General features: G+C 38.6%; 1 protein-coding gene and 1 long non-coding RNA gene across 24 annotated transcripts in view; one reads left to right on the top strand and one right to left on the bottom strand.

Annotated features, from left to right (window-relative positions):
• Positions 1 to 16,513, top strand: part of LOC138761031 (uncharacterized) — a 74,564-nt gene extending 58,051 nt beyond the window's left edge. The window contains exons 4-5 of one of the 4 annotated variants that reach the window (XR_011356078.1): positions 4,164 to 4,304; positions 16,408 to 16,513. This is a non-coding gene — a long non-coding RNA (uncharacterized lncRNA). Of the gene's footprint in view, positions 1 to 4,163; positions 5,429 to 11,435; positions 11,609 to 12,695; positions 14,693 to 16,407 lie in introns of those variants that run through there. The other 3 variants (XR_011356077.1, XR_011356075.1, XR_011356074.1) reach the window with 3 other exon arrangements.
• Positions 1,302 to 21,121, bottom strand: part of fbrsl1 (fibrosin-like 1) — an 898,034-nt gene continuing 878,214 nt past the window's right edge. For 15 of the 20 annotated variants that reach the window (XM_069932521.1, XM_069932527.1, XM_069932523.1 and 12 more), the window contains 8 exons: positions 17,726 to 17,758; positions 15,552 to 15,593; positions 13,409 to 13,480; positions 12,900 to 13,035; positions 11,003 to 11,083; positions 7,022 to 7,105; positions 6,184 to 6,409; positions 1,302 to 3,949 (listed from right to left, as the gene is read on the bottom strand). In XM_069932521.1, coding sequence (XP_069788622.1) covers positions 2,719 to 3,949; positions 6,184 to 6,409; positions 7,022 to 7,105; positions 11,003 to 11,083; positions 12,900 to 13,035; positions 13,409 to 13,480; positions 15,552 to 15,593; positions 17,726 to 17,758 — 1,905 coding nt within the window. In that variant the 3' untranslated portion in view covers positions 1,302 to 2,718. The remainder of the gene's footprint in view (positions 3,950 to 6,183; positions 6,410 to 7,021; positions 7,106 to 11,002; positions 11,084 to 12,899; positions 13,036 to 13,408; positions 13,481 to 15,551; positions 15,594 to 17,725; positions 17,759 to 21,121) is intronic. The other 5 variants (XM_069932526.1, XM_069932543.1, XM_069932524.1 and 2 more) reach the window with 4 other exon arrangements.

Here is a 21,121-nt window from a genome sequence, read left to right as displayed (position 1 = left end):
TTTTAGATTCCCAAACCTTTGGAAAAGCACTTGCAATATTTGTCTTGTCTATGCCCTTCATGCTTTCATCAACCTCTATAAGGTTTTCCCCTTAGTCTCTCAAAGGACAAAAGTCCCAGTCTATCCAGCTTAATGATAGTGGGTGATCAAAACTGCACACAATGCTCCAAAGTGAGGTCTCACCAACATCTTGTACAGTTGTAACATGAATTCCTGCTCCTGTACTCAATGCTCTGATAATGAAGGAAGTAGCCTTCACACCCTACCGATGTTTCCATTTTCGTGGAACTATGCACTTGTACCCCACCCCAATCCCAGAGCTCTCCGAGGCCCAAGCATTCATCATGCAAGTCTTGTCCAGATTTAACCTTTCAAAGTGCAACTTGCACTAAATGCCATCCCTTGGTCCAGTTGCTCAAGATCCTTTAGTAATAATAGACATCCTTCTTCACTGTCCAAGTAGAATTAATTTTCCAAATATTGACATTGAAATATTGAGCAATTTGGGCAGACATCCATCACTGAGTGAACTTTAGACTTGGTTTAAACATTTATTAACCAAAGGAACAGGAAGTAGAATCTGTACAGCCCTGAAGTCTATTCATCATTTAACAAAATCATACCAATCTTTCACCTCAATTTCACCTTTGTAAATAAACTCTCAATTGCTCAATTCCATATATCAGTCAATTTTGGTCTTAAATTTACCATTTTTGTAGCTACCATTTTCTGGGATACTCATTCCCAAAAGTTCATAGCTCTTAATTGATAATATTTCAATCTCACTCCAAAGGGTCAGTGCCTAATCCAGAGATGATAACCCTCATTCAAGTCTCTGCATGAACAGGAAACAACTTTTCACCAACTAGAAAGAAATGAACATATGCTCATTAGAAAAGGATTTGGGTATGGACAAGACCTTGGAACCAAAGCATCAAAATTAATGTCTGCATGGATGTTGTCACAATTTTACAAAACATTTTAACGGAGGAATGATAATGAATGTGTCAAAATAGCATTTTGAAAGAACTGTTGAAAGACATAACAAGCCTCAAATGTAAAATGGGAAGACAGTCTCTAAGTACAATACTTAGATATTTCACATGAACAACATTTCAAGAAACAAAAATATTACTGATGAGATTTTCTTCCCCCTGAAGAACCTGTATTGAATCTATCTGCCAGACTTTTGGCAAAATCAATCTACAGGAATTATCAAACAAGTTTGCATCAGCTGCTCACATGTGGTACACATAAGCAGTTCGATGAGTGTGATCTCTGACACAACAAACAAACAACCATTTTGTCCAAAATCAATGCTGTATTTGTCTCATTGATCTACAGGAATCAAGTCTGTTTAAAATACAGAAACCAAGGTACAGAGCAGAAAGGAGGAAATGTATGAACTACAGAGTAAAAGCTCAGATATATAAACACAGATGCTGCTTTTTTTGTCCAGCAAGTAAAACATGGCAAAATTTACATATGTCCAAGAAATAACAAGTCATGTAGAGTAGTTCAGTCAGAACCACACTGCATGAAACATCTGTTTAAGGACTTCGTTTGCTAACAGTATTTTATCAGAAATGTTACTGTGAGATTTTTGATTTCTAAAATACTACTTTGTCTTGTATACAGATTCCATAAAAACACTGCACAATTACACAAGGTCCACACTGAATGTCCTTGCCAGTCACTAAGAATTTCTGCCCAATACAATGTTTGTCATTATTGTCTGCGTTGTAGATTGAGAAATAAGGTCTCTCTGATCTGGGTGCCTTATTGGTCCAATAACTATCTTCTCCACTTCCCCACCCCACCCTCTTTCTTCTGCAAATGCCTTTTGTTTTGTATCTCTCAATGGATTTGTATTTTTCCCCCTCTCCTGTTCCCAACCATTGCAGGCAGTAGCATTCCCCCAATGTGTGTTGGTGTCAGTTTGGACGTGCAGCCTTTGTGAAAGACCTGCCTGCGGTTCTTGCATAGTTGAATTGAATATGCTTCGCTAAAACTCAGCATCAAGCACACTTCCACATGACACTATAGGAATAATTCTGCGTTATAAATATCCAGTGAGCTTTTCTGATTTCAGAAACCCTTTATAAAGACTACCTAAGTAAAGAATTTAATTAGCATTTTCCAGAGTATCAGCAGAATATTTACATTTGTACAGGAACCACATGGACCTCTTCTGCATATCTTGTAATCATTAATAAGGCAAAACAAATTCAGATTTGTACATTTCTCAGAGTACACAGACATTTCTGGGAACCACAGAAAGGAAAGTCATTTTTTGGCCTCAATATGGAACCTCACAGTGGATTCATTGTAAAGTGGTATTGACAAATTATACCATAGCTACCCTGGGTATTATTAAAATAGTTTGAGGCCTTAATGGCTGGAAATTGAACACAAAAACTTAAAGCAAACAAATAAAAATGAAACAATAAAATTACAAATCCATACAAATTAGATTTCAAATATTGGAAAAATGTACAAACATGATTTCAGAATTCTCTGCACAAAGAAATCTAGAGATCTAGAATTGATAATATATTAATTCCAATTATAAGAGCAATCTTCTGGTATCAAAGTTCAGACTTTTTAACCCTCCCCAAGTGTGCTTCAATTCTATAAATTTACAGCTATCTCTTCATGTTGCAGTGCATTGTTTGAATCAAAGGATCTCATACACAGGACAGTTCCCCCCAAAAAGAACTACCGTGCTTCAACTTCTTTGGGATTCCGAGAAGGGGAGTAGTCCCGAGATTCTGAGTTAGTAAGTGGGGTAGTCCTTCGGGGAGATACAGACCGTGCATTGCCTGCTGGTACGAGAGGAGGTGGAGCACTCAATGCTGCAGTTGGTGGGGTTCTGTTCAAAATCCCGTTGTGATTGGCTGTGGATGGACTTAGCCTCGGGTAGTGCATTCCGCTTAAATGAGGCATAAAGGATGGCACGTGTGCCAAGTGACTGTCCATGGCTGATGTATGCAAGGCATGTAACCTGGCACGGTCAAATTCTTCCCGTAGGTGCAAGCGTTCTCGTTCATCTGCATGTCTTATGCGCTCCTGCTCACGCCTGACTTCCAGAACATGCTCATGGTTGTAGTCGTGGGGTTCCCGGTCTCTATATGACCGATCGTGCTCATAGAAACCAGCTGTTGTCGGGAACCTGTGCATGGGATCAGTGCGCAGTGGGAACTCCATCCTCCGGTGCAAATCAAAGCTCCGGTATGCGTCTCGTAAAGGATCTCGGACAGGATCCCAAGAGAATCCAGGGTGGGGCAGCCGTTCTCTTCCCGCCAGCGGGTTCATACCAATGAAGGGCGTCACCATCCGAGCACGATCAAGCACATTCATGTTGTTCATCTGATGGATGCTACTCATTGTAATGGGCATGGGGCCAACAGAATGGCCAAGTGAAAGTCCATGTAAGGATGTATGGTGTGGTGGCTCACTGCTCCTGGGATGCTGTGAAGAGTCTGAGCTAATCACCATCACCTCACTGTCTTCCTTTCGTTCCTCTTTAATCTTTACATCATTCTTTATTTTCTGATGGTCACAGGAGGACTCTGCTTTCCTTTCACTATCTTTGCTAACTGAATTGCTGAGCTTCATGCTTTCACTTAGCACCGTTCTGGTGCATGGTGAACCAGGTCTCACAATTGGCTTTGCATTGTCTTCTGGTAGCCTTCTCTCATGGCCCTGACTTTCCTTTATTGGTGACCGATTTTCCTTGATTTTATGCTCTGTGCCAGGTAACTCCCTCAGTGAGTCCGGGTGCTCTCTCTCTAACTCCTTTGATCGATCTCGCTCAGTGGTGCTATGATGCCGACTTGGATCATTCAAGCTTCGGCTATTGCTGTGGATGAGGTTGTTAATCTGGTGGTTGACTGGGGCAGATGCTGGTGATGATCTGTTGGAGTGCCTGTTTTTCTCCACTCCATCTCTGGAAAAATATAGTTCATTTTAATATGAGTAAAATTGTAGGCAAATTCTGTAATCTGGTTAACCAGTGCAAAACTAGTGAAAGAAATGGGGAAATTGCAAAATTTTAGGCAAGGCAGTTATAAAGCGCTTCAAATATCCATTAGGCAGATTTTTTTTCTAAGAAATATTGTGTTACTTCCTTCAGAATATCAACCTGACTTTTCTCTTTACAGGTACGCCTCAATAACTGAAAATACTCCTGCAATTCTGAAAATGCTGCAAAACTTACCAATACATGAAATTTGGCTAAATTCCAACAGTCACCTTTGACAGAAATAGGAGAAAGAGAAAGAAAGCAAATGGATTTTAAAAAAGTGAGTTATGAACTAGAATTTGCCAAGTTGGTGGAAACAGATTGACTACATAACTGAAAATTCTGTAGGGCAATGGGGAAAGTTTAGGTGAGTCAGCTGAATTGAGGAGCTCTCCTAAAGAGCCAGCATAGGCATAATGGGCTGAATGGTCTACTACAATGCTATATATTTTAACACAATGTTTCTCCTGGAATTGAGATCTCCAAAGCCCTTAGCATTTTATGAGGCTTCATCCTAAACTTATTTTGCGCTTCTCAACTGTTTTTTACAAGATTGGGACTGGCTGCCTTTCTTTTTTTAAAAAAAGGATTATTTCCATATTATTAACAACAAATCTGCAAACCTTCATATGATTCAACTTGGATTTTACCCAGCAGCGCAGAAGCTGGAATAGCAGGATCAGAGAGTGCTTTTTAACATTGGAGGATGCTGGCAATCTCAACTGGATGGTGTTATATGTGGATTGTGGAGGAACGCATGGCCTCCCCGCCTGGAACATTGTGGATTGTGGGTGGTCATGAGACTTTCCTGTCCAAAGCTTATTCAGAATTTGCATCATCTGTCAATCAAGGTTGGACTCTGACCATCCATTAGTACACACCTTACTGTTGGCTCATTTCAACGATTCAGTGTCACCACTGACTGGGTAGACAACCAGCTCAGAACAGGACAAAATATTGATGTTTACCAATTTATCTCTGTCTCTTGGTCCAACTCCTGGACATCATTCCAAGCCAGGTTGCTACCAGGTGGACATCACTGGAGGAGTCATGGGTAAGGTGTCCCCTCCACTGAGTTGAGTCATAGTACTGCAATAGATCAGTGCTTGCAGAGAGTTGCACCCCTGTTGGTACTGGGGATTGGGAGTGTATTTGAAAGTTCCTGTCTATGAAGTATGCACACATGCTGGAGAGTGTGGTAAGGTAAGCAGCTGCTGGTATTGGAGTCCCTTGTGCCTGCTTGCACCATTATAGTTTTTGTCTCATACTGTGTACAAGATAGGGGGTCACTGGTATTGGAGTCCAACCTGGGTCTGATGTGAATTAGCAGTAGAGTAATTAAGCATCATTTGACATCTTCCTGTTTGTCTCTCATGTGTTCAATAAAGTGACCTTTGATTGTAACACTCATGTCCAGACCCGTCTCTCTGTGAACCCACCGATCTTGATACATCCCAAATACAACAAATGGAAACCAACACATGATGCTGGGTTTTGTAATCCACAAAGAAACAACGACTGCATCTATTTAATTAATGGAATTGGTAAATAAAATTATATCCAGACCTAAAACACCCTTATCCCCCACCCCACAGAAGATTACAGTAGAATAATGATCCCATGCACAATTATACCACTGATCTTTGAACAAGTTGGGTCAGCTACTTACACTGGATGAGAGCTCACATCTGCAAAAGACTGGCAGAACAGTCTAATAAGCTCACAAGTACATCAGACTTACTTGATGAATGAACCAGTCCTAAATAAGTGAGCATGGTGGACTTGATTTCTCTTTGCATTCTATGTTGAGTCAGGTTATCAGAAGAATCAGAACGAGCTTTAAAGTTGCTAAATTAGGACTGGTGAGAGTTCCTAGCACTTAGGGCCTGCTGATTATTGCTGAAAAACCTGCTATTAGTGCAGTCTGAAGCCTGCCCAGGGATTGGACTAGTTATGTTGCAATAATTTGCAGTAAGGCCACTTGGACGTCTGCTTTTTCAGAATCATCCTAAAAACATAAATCAGTGAAAAAATACAGACAAATGGTCAACAGGATTTGCCCTTTAATATGCAGAAGAGAGGAGAAAGAAGGAAGCCAAAAGTTCAATCACTGAAGGCTAGGAATGGAAAACTGATAAAAAATATCACAGAACAATTACCTTTCTTTCTCTCTGTCATTTTTAAGTGATGATTCTCTTTTTTCCAATTCTCGATCTCTTTCATGATTGGTTACCGAGGAACTTCGTTCTGAATCCCCTGGCTTTGGCCATTGAGGTGGTGTTGGAAATGAAGGTGGCGTTCGATGGAGACGATTCCATGGCTCATGAGCATTGTTGAGGCTCTGTATACCTGGACCTTCTTTGTGACCAAACATGCTGTTAGAAGCTGAGGGAGTGGAATATGGAAGAAATCAGAATCAGACAAATATGGATCTTCTAAAAATAAGTAAAACATTTAAATATCAAAATGTTAAAACACTCAAAGAGCAGAGTTGGAGCACCCATCTCTGTAAACAGGCCTCCCATTGTTGTCAACACTGAGACACTCAATGAAGGTGTGACAGCCAACCCAGACCACAAATATTCCATCGCCACCACTGAGATCACAAAACGTCACCCAAAAGCCTGCATTTAGGTGGCCTGAAAGGCCGAGATACGTCCAGATAAATCCACTTCCTGAAATAGTCAATTATGAACACTCCATCTGTCTAGTTAATGGGAGACTTGTGTGATCAGATTTCAAAGCCAAATTCAACAAAGCAATTTCATTACGTCATCGATTGCATCTTCTCATTTAAAAAAAATTGCCAAGTCTCCATCAAGGCATACAGTTAACTGCAGTCCATTAAAAACTTAAATTTTGCATGAGAGAAATGTGCTGGCAAACAGCCAAAACAAATAACTGTGTTAATGCCTAAATAAATATATCTTAAGTAACTGTTTCGACAACACAAAAGAATAATGGTTCTACAAAAATACAGTACACACAAGTACTAACCAAGTGCTGGATTGCCTAATCCTCCAAAGGCACTGGTGCTGAGGTTTCCAAGGCCACCATAGGTGTTTGATCTATTGAATGGATCTAAAAAAAAACATTAATTAACAGACATTCAGCTACTTCCACAAATGCACATCTTTGACATCTGGAACTACAATTAATTGACAACATTTATAGGTAAGATTTACCCACATCTGGTTTAAATCTTTATTTAAATTTATTTACCCAGATATCTTTTTGACAACCAGGCAAAATCCACCTCCTCGCACCAAAATTAGAAAATCAGTTGTCTCATCACAGGCACCTCCATGATTAAAAGTCGCTCAAAGATCAAGCAAATGTCCTTCTGCTGTGCACTAATTTATTCAAGTGTGTCAAAACCGAGTTTTCAGCTTTTTGAGCACAATTACCAATGATCAGAAAAGTTGCCTGGGCAAATACATTTTCATAAAGAAAAATTTCACTCATAATACAAGAGCAAAATAATGGAATGTTATAAATTTTTGATTTTTCTCTCCTTTAGTTATTTTATTCTTACAAGATCAAAGGATGTTGTTATTTCAAATCAAACACATCACCACACGAGTCAGCCTTGCAGCACAGAAACAGGGCCAAAGACCTCGCTGTCCATGCCAAGCAAGGTGCCCTCCTGCTTTAGTTGCACTTGTCCACATTAGGCCCATACCACTCCAATCCCCACCTATCCATGTAGTTATCCTGAAAGGAAGATAACACATCTTCATCAACCACTTTCTATGGAAGAACCGTCTCTTCATGTCCCTTCAAAATCCCACTATTCTCACTTTATAGTTATGCCCTCTTGTCTTGGATTCTCCTACTCTAGGAAAAAGACTGTCACAACTCACCTAATCTGTTATAACCTCAGTAAGATTCCCTCTCAACCTTCCATGGCTGAAGGAAAACAGACGTAGTTTTTCCAGTGTCTCATGACAATTCCTTTCTCTAATTCTAGCAGCAATTTTATAAACCTATTTTTGTACCTCTTCTGTATCTCTCATTGCTTCAATTGGAGGTTCCCACCTATTTCAAAAGGGCATCAATCAAAAGGTGTCCAAGAAGAGCTAAGTGAGCTGTCTCAAAGACTATCACCCAGGAGCACTCACATCTACTGTGAGGAAATGCTCTGAGGTTGGTCATGGCCAGAATGAACTAGTAAAGGTTTGCAGCCTCTGCAATTCTCCTCCCACCACAATCGCTCCACAGCAGATGTAACCTCACTGACTCACCACGCAGACCTGGGTCACCAAGTCAACAGCAACATACCATATACATCAGGCTATACTTCATCTAGTACAGCTCAGCTTTCAACATCATCGTACTCTCAGCAGTGGTCAGCAAGTTCCACTGGTCTATTTGCTCCACACCCATGACCACCGGGTGGCTAAGCACAATTCAAATACCATCTACAAATTTGCCAATGACACCACAGACAATGACAGAATCATAGACAGCAATGAGGAAGCGAACAGGAATGAGATAGATTAGTTGGTTGAATGGCGTCACAATAACAACCTTGCTAAGGAACTAAGGAACTGATTGCGGACTTCAGGAGGAGGAAATTAGGTGAACACAAACCAGCCCTCATCAGGGGCAAAGGGTTAAGAACTTCAAATTCCTGGATGTTAACATCTCTGAAGATCTATCCTGGAGCCTCCATGTTGATGCAATCATGAAGGCTATATGTGGAGTTGGAGGAGATTTGGTAGGTCACCAAAGACTATTGCAAATTTTTACCTGGAGTGCATCTGACTGGTATGGACAGAAAAGGAAAAGACCACAGAGTTGTGAACTCAGCCAGCACCATCCTGGGCACCAGCCTTCATTCCATTAAGGACATCTACAAGAGGTGGTTGTCTCAAGAAAGCAGCCTCTATCCTCAAGGACGCTCACCACCCAGGCCATGCCCTCTTCTCACTGCTACCATCAAGGAGGGACAGGAGCCTGAGGACGAAGAGCCAATGGTATAGAAACAGCTTCTTCCCTTCTATCTGAATGGACAATGAACCCCAGTCTCTACCTCCCTCTTCTCTTCTATTGCACTTAAAAAAAAATGGAATTTACAGCAATTTTTCACCTGTGATGGTGCTGTAAAACAAATTTTTAAGACACACTGTTACAAAACTTATTCAAGATGGATGATGCAGGAATTCAAAGGCAAATTTTTTGGTGTCTTGCCCCATTAAAAAGATCATCACATGCCTTCTTTAATGTGCAAATTAATATATGAAAATTACGCTGCTGGAATCTAAGCTTTCACAAAACCTATGTTCCTAATGTATCTAATATTTTTAAGTCTATATTATTTAACCATTTTAACTTCTTGATGATCAAGTAATTTAGAAGGAAGGTCTTGGAGTAGTGTGGGTAGTGAAGAGATAGTTTGCTGGTGGCAGATCTGTGACTAGAGGTGTTCCTTAAGGACCAGCGCTGGGACCTCTGTTGTTTATATTTTATATATAAAAAAATTTGGATGAAAATGTAGGTGGTCTTGTGAGTATAGTTTCAGACTATTTGAAAATAGGTGGAGTTGGAAGGTTGTCAAATGGTAAAAGAAGCAAAAGATCAGCTGGAAATTTATGTGAAACAAAATGCTGATGGAGTTTAATTTGCAAGGTCAAATGCAAAATGAAAATGTATAGTAAATGGCTGGTCCCTTGGAGGCATCGAGGGATCTTGGAGCATGTCCAAAGCTCTCCAAAAGTGGTGACACGTGGACTCAGTGGTAGAGATAGTGTTTGGCATACTTACCTTCATTAAGAGGGGCCCTGAGAAAATAAAGGGAAGTAATATTGCAGCTTTAGAAAACTTAGGTGAGGCCATATTTGGAGTATTTTTTTGTGTGCAGTTCTGGTCACTGCATTACAGGAAGGAAGTGGAGGCTTTGGAAAGAGTATAGAAACAGTTCATCAGGATGTTGCCAGGATTGCAGTGAATTAACTAAAGGAGAAGTTGGACAAACTTTGATAGTTTTCTCTAGAGTGTCAGTCTGAGGGGCAACCTGATAAAAATATGTAATATTATGAAAAGCATTGATAATGTAATGTTCAAAGTTCAGATTTATTGTCAGAGTACATACGTGACATCACATACAACCCTGAGATTCTTTTTCCTGTGGGCCAGGCAGAATTCGTACTTACTAGCAGTCCAAAGAAATGTACTCTAGAAAAGTATATAGAAGGGAAATGTACACAAACTGACGTCGCATACAGGGAAAAATTATTCAGTAAAAAATAATGTGCAAAGTCAGAGACTTAAATGAGTCCCTGATTGAGTTTGTTGTTGAGGAGTCTGATGGTGGAAGGGTAGCAGCTGTTCCTCAACCTGCTGGTATAAGTCTTGGGTAGCGTGGATCTTGTAGATTTTCTCGAAGGTGGTGAGAATAATAATAAGAGGTATTATTATCCCCTTACCAGACTGTGATGCAGCTGAGATGGTGATTCCCAGGAATTTAAATGATCCACTCCAGCTCTGATCCCCTGCTGATCACTAGATTGTACACTTCTAGTCTTGCCTTCCTGAAACCCAAAATCAGCTTCTTGATTTTGGTGACCATTGAGTGAGAGGTTGTTGTTAGTACCATTCAACCACATTTTCAATCTCCCTCCAGTATGCTGACTCCTCAGCCATTTTTATACAACTCACCATCAGGATATTATCAGCAATTCTGTAGACAATGTCGTTGTCATACTGAGCTACACAGTCATAGGTATAAAGTGAGTAGAGCAGGGGGCTAAGAACGCAGCCCTGTGGTGCTCTGGTCGTGATGGAGATTATGCAGGAGATAGTCTTACCAATCCACACTGATTGGGGTCTGGAGGTGAGGAAATCCAGGATCCAATTACACAGGGGGGTAAACCCACCAAAAAAAACCATAGGCTGAAAATTAGATTTGGCTGCATCAGAATGTGGGAAGAATACAATTATAGTACATGGAAGGATGATGTTTATTCCTTTTCTTACCTGCTAGGTGACCTGTGGGTAAGTAACTGCTGTGGTGATGAGGTGGCGGTCCAAAGGTGGTTGCAGCTGGATGTGCATTACCTACAAGGTGTATCCAAAGAAATTTGTTCTTGGTTAAATGAAGGATAGAGAAGTCAAGATAAAATGAAAGCAACAATCCATCAAAACTGTTAACTAGTCATCTGAGGATAGAGATACATGGGGTCATTTCAGTGAACACGCACATACAGTTCAAATTATTATAAAATCATCAACCCAGGAGGTAGCTCTCTATTGCAATGGAAATCCAGTGAAACATATCCACTAGTCTACTTCCACATGAATGATGAAGACAGTAATTTTCCAATCCACCAAGACTTCAGAACACATCTAACAGATGAGAACCCCATTGATGGGTTTAAAGTATGATCACATAAATTTTTGTATTGTATAGGACAGCAGCAGGCGATAATGAAGATCCAGGAGAAAAACTTGTCCAAAATGTGGCAGATTGCTATTGAATATCGTACTGGCTGGTCAGTCTTGTGGATAGCCAATAAAATTTAACATGTGCATTTCCAGCACAAAGAATACCAGTGCATTTAAAGGGTAGGTCAATGTGCCTATAGCAGTGAGATGAAAACCAAGTACAGTGATCTGTTCATCTGATGGCAATTTAGTTAATGTTTTGTGTTGCTACATAACATTGATGTTTAAAGACCTCTCATCGAACACCCAATACAAAAGGCAGCCAGCAAATTCTTTAATATATTGAAGGCATGAAATAAAAATAGTCGTAGGAACTTGGATGGAAAGCAAAAATTTAAGTATTAGGAAAGAAGAGTTTGATTAGCAACAAAATTAAAGGAATGAACAAGTTCTGAACCTTCAACTAAAAGAAGTCCTAAGTTTTGAATCCTTGATGATTGAGTGGAGAGGACAAGGGTGTACAAGAGGCAACAGTCAAAGTGATAAGGAAAGTCACAGAAATGGTACTGGACAATTGGGTTTTCCACACAAACCAGGAAGGTGATGCAGAATTCAATATGTTGGATTGAACAATAGATAAGCGGGAGAGAACAATAGATAAGTGGAATTAAATTCAGATGACAGTGTTTTGAAGAAGTTGGTTGTTTCATAGCAAGTGCCAGGAAAATCTGAGCCATTACAGTTGGTCAACTGTGAAATCATTTTAAATTTTAATCAATGCACATCTCAATATTGATTTTAAATAACTTGATTGAGACCAGGTATGCCTGGGTAGTGCAACACTGCCATCAAAAAAAAAATTATTGTTTGGCCTTTCTACTTGGATATCAAGTAGTTAAACAAGATTATTACATGGATAATTAGATTGAATTAGAGATTAAACATAGAACTTTAATATTAGACCTGAGGGAGGTACTGGGGTCCTTAACCATCAGATAAACTACATTGGCTGGATCGTCTCATTTTAAGGAAACAGTCTTTATTCACAGAAAACTGCAGATCACAGCTTCATAGTCAGGCAATGTTTTATTGACAGGTTGAACAAACATTCAAAACCTCTCCATCATCATTTTGCAATTGCCAGTCCATTAAGGCAATGACAGAAATAAGATTCTTACTGTCATTTTAAAATTTTTTTTACAACACAATGGAAGCCAATTCAACAATTGAGATCTGTGCTGCCAAATTACACCCAATTAACCTACAACCCTTTATGTTTTTTTAGGGTGGGAGGAAAGCAGAGCCCCCAGGGAAAACCCACGCAGGTCAGACAGCACCGGATTCAAACCTAGGTCACTGGCACTTTAACATCATTGCACTAACCACAATGCCCATGTTGAAAGCTGCTGTATACAAGGCGACTACAAACTACAACCAATTATAAACAAAGATAGGGGAATTAACCACTTCACGTTATCAGATGACATACCTGTGCTTGAGAAAAGAGGCCTGGCAAGGTCATGTGGATAGGAGAAACCAGGAAACATTCCAGGTGCGGGTGGCCGACTGAACAGGTCCAGTTTACCCCCTATTTCAAGTTTGTGATGGTCCATCGACATTTGTTGCTTTGAAATCATGCATTTAATAACAGAGCACACAAAAAAACAATTAGACAAAAAAATAGATGAAAATCACCTCCCTGTTCTACATGAACAGAAAAGTAAAATATTCTTCAAAGCTGATCAATTTGGCATAAATGATGTTTATTATGTTCATCTTAGTCGACAACAAAAATCCTGCCAAATAATTTGAAAAAATTCCTCAAAACAACAAAATATTGATTGTAGTGAAGGGTAACATATTTGGTCAGATCACCTAATTCCCACTGCTCTAACTTCCTTAATATTGATTTAACATTGTGATTGCTAGCTAACATAAATGAAATCAAAATGTAAAATGTGCCAGATTTGAGATTGTTAAGGCTCTTCTTTGCAATACCTTTAATTTTTGCTGGTGATGGTAGATTTGCCAGGCAATTTGCACATGAACAGCACACCACTTTCCAGGCTTCTGTAAGACATAAAAACACAACAGATCTTAAAAGACACATCCCAACTGCAGTAACAAAAACGTGGACATCCTCAGGCCTATTGAAATAAAATGTAAACAGCAAGCAAAAAAAATTTCAACCAAAAATATGTTGTGAAGTTTGAAGCAAATATTGGGTTGCGAGAGCATGAATCCAGAATTCCTTTTCAACAAGCAAGATAAAAGTAAGAGATACATAAAAATGAAAATAGACTTGGAACAAATATTTGCAGTCATAACCTAGAAATGTGCCTTGGAGATGACATTTGAACTGGCTTACTACTCCCATATTTGGGAGTGGGTTACCAGGTCAGGACACAGATGAGAAATTATATCAAGGGCTACTTTTTCCTCTGGAGAGACCATCATTTCTACTTTAGTTGATGCAGAAATCATGAGGTTCATCGTCTGTCCTTCATTTACTGCAAAGCCTTGGTTCCTTACATTGTGAAAATCATCCTTTATTCAGGCAATCATGGTTTTGCGATGCAGTGAAGAACTTAACTTGAAGAATAAGAATAATTTTAACTATAGCAAGCGATCTTCTCCACATGCTACAAGCTCATTTTTAACCAATGACTATCCCAGATGCCAAAATGATCCTGCCAAACTATATGGCATGAAAGGGAGGTAGATCAAAAAGGCAGTGTTAATATGAGGATTACTCCTTGCAGCTGCTTGGAAAACATCCCCTTTAATACTGTAGTTTTTCTCAACATTAATGGATATTTAGGTAATATTTCTTCTTAACTGACTTTTAATCTTTCCTGGTGTTGAATTATTACAGGGATGAAATCGAAAATAGCCTTTCCACACAGGGAGATATTTACAATTCACTCAACCATTCCTTGCTTGCTGATAAAAAGACTCAAATGTTTTGACTTCCACAAATGACTAGTTGTTCAATGGAACATTCAGTACTGAATGTTCATTCAGTAGAATCTAAGTCCTTCTTCATTGTTGAAAGTATAGAATTATTATTCCGAGCTCAATGACATTTGGATACTAGATCTGGCATGAAATTGAGGTGAGGCCTGAGTATGTGTCTATTCCAGATGATAGTCGTTAGAGCACACAACTGAGCTTCCTCTGAATGAGACTAAAGCCATCAATTTTTAGAACAAGAGTACTAATTTTTAGAGACCAATAACATCAAAACATTTATGCAAAATTATCAAATGTTGGGATCAGTTCTTTTTCTCCCTCTAACCCTCATATTGAATCTTTATTACATCACTGATTAATGAAGAGCATTTGTAAGAAAACTTCTTCTGCAGAAGCATTAATCAGAGTCCATAAAGAAAGCATTCTATGCTCATATGTAAAGCCTGTTGTGGTTACAGTGATTTGAATGTCCCTGCTTATTGTGGTGCCTACCTTGTGAATGACTGATTTTGGTCTTTGGGAATGAGAATTTGCCAACCTATTGCAAATGACAGCCTTCTCCTTTTTCTGGGAAGGTGCAGGAGATAAAGGAGAGTCAAAAATATATCACAAACCCTTCTCAATATTGGGTCAAGCACATCCCAAATCGGTTGGAGAAGCACAAAGAAAATTTACTGCCCCATGACACCAAGGGAAACTTAAAAAAAAGTTGGTTAGAGTAGGTTCAAGGATATTGCAACATACCTTGCAGGATTTCAATGTAAATGGGGAAGAATACAGGGGCTAATCATGTTTACAAATAAAGATGTCAGTGGCTGTAACTTCTTGGATTCTATTGTTAACAATTCACAGTAGAAGGGGAGTTGAATAAGATGTTTGGATATCCAAAGCAACAGCAAGTTCATTTTGAAATTTCATTAAGAGATAGAATCGTAGACCACAGAAATGACTGGTACAACCAATCTCAAGATACAGTTTTAGAAGTCAGACAATTCCTTGCTGAGAATGAAGGATGTTATTGTTTGTGAAGAGCCTTTTCTGTTCATCCAAAGAGCCAGAATATTTCCGGTACTGCCTAGAACCAGGCTTCTCTGAAGCTGAAGCCCCAAGAAAGATTCTTCGCCAGGTGTGCAGATCTGAACCAATACTTTATTCAAGTTATACTTACGCCCAGTTGTTTTTGAGGTAGATTTACCCTTTTGAGTGGGAGCTGGAAGAAAACAGTAAACACAAATGAAACACTGAATGCTGCATGGATAAAACCATGTCAAAAAAGATGTCTTGAATATTTTAACACTCTGATCCACAAGTTTTTCCCTTGGCTTTCCATGGAATTGGCTAAGAAATTGGAGACTGAAAAGAAGTGTTCAGTGGGAAGACAGAAAGCCTTGCTGAAGTACGCACAGATTTTTGAAGCCAAAACTGATAACTCCATTATCAGTGATCACAAGTTGCTAGAAAGTGAAAGAAAATGCTATGTTTCAAAGAAAGGTTGCATTCACACTGGATTTATCTATTTTGAAGTGTGGGTGACCAGAAAATTTTTTTCAACTGATGTGAACAAGCAAACAAGAGCTTAAGATGGGACCCTAGATAGGCCACAGGAAGGAGCTAGAGAAGGTAGGCCATTTAATTTGGTTGGTTGGATCCATGCCGTAAGCCAGATGGCCATGAATCTTAGCATCCTGAAGATCTTGCCATAACTTTATCTGTAAAAGCACTTTCCACGTATGTTCATTTAGAACACTTTGGAGAGGAGCACCACCAATAACATTGGACAACAAAGATTTTGCTTCCTGAACACTTTTGGGTGTATTTTATGAATTTTGGGCTGCTGGTAACAAAAAAAACACCCTAAAATTTCCTATGATATACTTTTTATGTTAAAAATACAACATATTTTGTGATTTCCTGTCAAATTTTAAGTCTACTTCAAGCATACAAAACCATGAAATGCAACATCTCATTGAAAATGGATTTTCTGCATTTGCACTTGAACTTCTTCCCTGTTGATCTTGGTGCAGTCATTGACGAACATGGTGAAAGGTTTCACCAGCACATTGCAACCATGGAAAAGAGGTATCAGGGCAACTGGAATCCATCAATGCTGGTGCACTATCATTGGACATTGACATGAGAGGCATCAGATGCTGAGAACAAATAAAAATCAGCGGCAAAACATTTTCAGGTCAGTTGAACTAATGCAATGTGTCACCATCATGATGTGATTAAACAATTAGCTAAATACAATAAAAGTTAATTTAATATTTCTCCAACTTCTTATGTGATACAGAAAATCTGAAATTATCTTTGCATTCAGCCTAGTTCTCTAACATAATCCCAATTTTTTTCAGGAAGCAAACTTTTTGAAAAAAAAATTGTTGTCCTGTGTAATTTTTCCCAAAGTGCACAAGTCTCACAAGTAACACGATGAAAATGCATTCACCATTCCATTCTCAAAACTTGCAAGAAACAGTCCTTGATTAGAGAAAGCATTAAATACCATTGGAAAGTTAACAATTTTCAAAGAACAGCCTTGTCCTGGTCCGCCTTTGCTCTTTGAATGGAGGAGCAGGCTCGATGGGCCAGATAGCTTTCTTTTGCTCCTATTACTTATGCCAGACCTCCATTATCAAGTAAATTTGGTATTTCTTTATACTGGTGACTTTTCATGAAATATCAGGATCTGTACAGTTTGACATTTCAGAAATAAATGAACCAAAATTATTTCCTTTTGAGACTGTCATGTCTGGCCAAATTGAATCCACAATGCAGAGCATCTAGAAAACAAATCTGCTTGAAAATAGAGGATCTCCTTGAGTTTTTAACATTATTGTGTTATATTTTCTAACAACACATACAATTTCCCCCAAGGAGCTATCTGATTAGACACTTGCTGAACGTAAAAGCATGTCAAAAATCATGACCAAGCGTTCAAAATTCCTGTTCAGTTAGTTATTAGGCACAGCCAAATTCACTCAGCCCACTTGATCTCTCTCAGACAGGAAAAAGACTACAAGGATGAAATGGAGAATCCAACATATTAGAAGAGAAATTTAATATGTGCATGATGTGAATTACATACTTAAATGAATTCCTGCCAAAAATGGTCAGAACAATTAGCACCAGATTTCTAGGAAATATGACAATGAACATGATAAAACACGTCTGTTTTAATTAGTGTAGGGAAATAATTTGTGATCTAAAATTCATGTACTTTTATTGATGCTACTATAAACAGCATGTTGTGGAAGTAAAAATATATGGTTATTTAAAATGACAGTTTTTTTTAAATGACAGTTTTTATAAAATGGTTGATCATTAAAAGTAAATCTCACTTACTCTTATTGACTGTCTGTAGGGATCTGATAACTGCTAGAAAAGACAAAAGTTATAAAATGATATTGTTAGAAAAAATGTTAAAGGGAACTGACAATATAAAAACATTTTGGACCAATAAGGCTGCTGACGGTGTCTAATGCATTACATTTACTCAAAGATAATTCCTAGGTGGTAATCAAAAGGATTCTTAGGCTACATGGAATTATTTTTATAGAGTTTCTCAAGGAGTTTGCCAAGAAAGCAGATGAAGGAAAGGCTGTAGCTTTTGTCTATATGAACTTTAGTCAGGCCTTTGACAAGGTCTCACATGGGAAGTTAGTTCAGAAGGTTCAGACACCAGGTATCTAAGGAGAGGTTGTAAACTGGATTTGAAATTAGCTGAACAGAAGTTCGAAAGTAGTAGTGGATGATTGCTTCTCAGACTGGTGTGCCTCAGGGATCAATGGGGTTTGTTGTCTATATCAATGATCTGGATGATAATATGGTAAATTGGATCAGTAAGTTTGCTGATGACATAAGAGTGGAGGTATTATGGACAGCGAGGAAGGCTTTCAAAGCTTGCAGAGGGATCTGGACCAGTTGTAAAAATGGGACAGAAAAATGACAGATGGAATTTAATGTAGACAAGTGTGCGATCTTGCATTTTGGAAGGACAAACCAAGGTAGGACATACGTAGTAAATGGCACGGCACTGAAGAGTGCAGAGGAACAAAGGGAATAGGTACATAATTCTCTGAAAGTGGTGTCATAGTTAGACAGGGTTTTGCCATCTTGGCCTTCATAATCAAAGTATTGAGTTTAAGAGTTGGGATGTTATGGTGAGGTCATATAAGACATTGGTGAGGTCAAATTTGGAGTATTGTGTGCAGTTCTGGTTGCCTAACTACAGGAAGATTGAAAGAGTGCAGAGAATATTTACAAGGATATTGCCGGGTCTTCAGGAGTTATAGGGAAAGATTAAACTGGCTAGGACTTTATTCCTTGAATCATAGAAGAATGAGGGGAGATTTGATAGAGGTTTACAAAATTATGAGGGGTATAGACAGAGTAAATGCGAGTAGGCTCTTTCCACTTAGATTAGGAAAGATAAATACGAGAAGATATGGCTTTATGGTGAAAGGGCAAAGGTTTTGGGGGAATATTAAGGGGAACAATCAGAGAGTGGTGGGAGCATGGAATGACCTGCCATCTGACATGGTAAATGCAGGCTCACTCAAGTTTTAAGAATAAATTGGATAGATACATGAATGGGAGAGGTCTGGCGGGTTATGGACTGGGTGCAGGTCAATAGGACTAGTGGAATAGCATTTTGGCACAGATGAGAAGGGCTGAATGGCCTATTTTTCTGTGCTGTAGTGTTCCATGGTTCTATCAGATACAAATCAAATATGCATGTCTCTATCAGTAAGGGAGCAAATTAATCTTTGTGAAAAGATTTACAGATAGAAAAAATGAAATTGTTTTCTCAAAGTTAAACTAATACAAAGCATATTATCTATGTTGGCTCTGTGTTAATGCTAATATTCAAATGAAATATATGGCACTTTGCTGCTCTATATTACTGTGCACCCTCTTTTGCAGTATCTTCTTTGAAATGAGGTTTGAACAACATTTCTGATCATTGGTCTTTTCACTTTTTCTTATTTATTTAGATTTATTTTGAACTAGTATGTCCTCAAGGAATTTGAACTAAATATTACTTTATATCAGCTTTCCACAAGAGGCATTTCTGCAATTGGATCAGCTAAAAGGTCAATGGTTATAATTACCAGTCATGATTTAAGACGATATATGCTCTTGGTTTGCTTAACTCCTGGATCAGTACAAAAATTGCACTGACACTTTGTCATCTGATTTTTGAGAGATTAAAAAAAAATTGGGAGAAGACATAATAATTTAAAAATATTTACTCAAGACTTTTAGAAAAGGTGTTTATTTTAAACTATTTTTATATAGATGGAGATATTAAATTGATATTCTGCATATAAAGGCATCATTTATATTGATTAATTAGATTTTTTAAAAGTTTGGTGCACTTCTATTCTCCACAATAATTTTAATCCATAACCTGAGGATTGCTGATAAATTAAAAGAGGTACAAAGGAAAGGAGTTTCATTTATTTTGCACCTTGCTCAACAATATCTCCATTTATACTCATGAAATATATTTGAAGCATAGTTGCATAGCATTGGTAAACACATGGATAATATGTGACTACACTTCAATGTTTTTCATGAGCATAATGTTGTGCAAAGTGCTAAATAAATCAATAAAATTGAATGAGAAAGGGGCAGGAGGTAATTTGAATATAATAGGATATGAAAATATCTAATTATCAATATGAAGATTAGGAAATAGAATCACAGATTGGATGGAGACAAGAAATAACAAAGTGAAGACAAGAAATAAAAAGGTGACCCCCACTATTCACTCTTTACCTTACAGTTGGATAGAGTATTTCTGGTGTTACAGTTCAACTTTCATCAATGCTTGAATAACAATCCCTTTTCACTTTCCTCCACCTGGTCCTAACAATCACTCCTTAGCTGCTCAGCTTCATCTTCCTATATCCCAATATTAGTGAACTCTGAGCCTAACGTTTCATTAAGATCTTTCTCCACTGCTTAGCTCAAAGGAAGAGAAGATTTTTCTCCATTGCTTAGATCAGGACTTCAGGAGGAAGACAGGGGAACATGATCCAGTCCTCATGGAGGGCTCAGTAGTGGAGAAGGTCAAGAACTATCTGAGGATCTGTCCTGGAGCCTCCACGTTGATGCAATCACCATGAAGCCTTGCCAGCAGCTATACTTCGTGAGATGTCTGAGGAGATTCGGTATGTCGTCGAAGACACTCGTAAACTTCCACAGGTGTACCACAGAGAGCATTCTGGCTGGATACTGGTTGTATGGAGGCGCCAACTCTCAGGACACGAATAAACTCCAGAGGGTTGTTAACTCGGACTGTGACATCACAGGCTCCAGACTTCACTCCATCAAGGACCATCTACATGGGGTGGTGTCTTAAAAAAGCAGCCTCTATCCTCTAAGACCCCCAACACCCAGGCCATGCCCTCTTCCCTCTGCTACCATCAGGGAAAAGGTACAGGAGCCTAAAATCGAGCATGCAGCAGCACAAGGACAATTTCTTCCCCATTGCCATCAGATTCCTGAATAATCAATGAACCAGACACTTCGTTACTTTTTGTGCACTAATATTGTTATTTTATTATATTTTTATAGTAATGTATTTTTTTATAATAATGTCGTAAGATGGTTATCATATGTATATTTGCAGTATGATGCTACCGCAAAACACTAAATTTCATGACTTGTTCATGATATTAAATCCTGATTCTGAAAAATTCTGATTTTGATCACTGGATCAATTTCTATGGC

The sequence above is a fragment of the Narcine bancroftii genome, chromosome 4 (genome assembly GCF_036971445.1).
Source record: "Narcine bancroftii isolate sNarBan1 chromosome 4, sNarBan1.hap1, whole genome shotgun sequence".
In the NCBI taxonomy this organism is placed as follows: Eukaryota; Metazoa; Chordata; class Chondrichthyes; order Torpediniformes; family Narcinidae; genus Narcine; species Narcine bancroftii.
The sequence above is the reverse complement of the archived record's forward strand: the minus strand, read 5'-3'. Positions and strand labels throughout refer to the sequence as shown.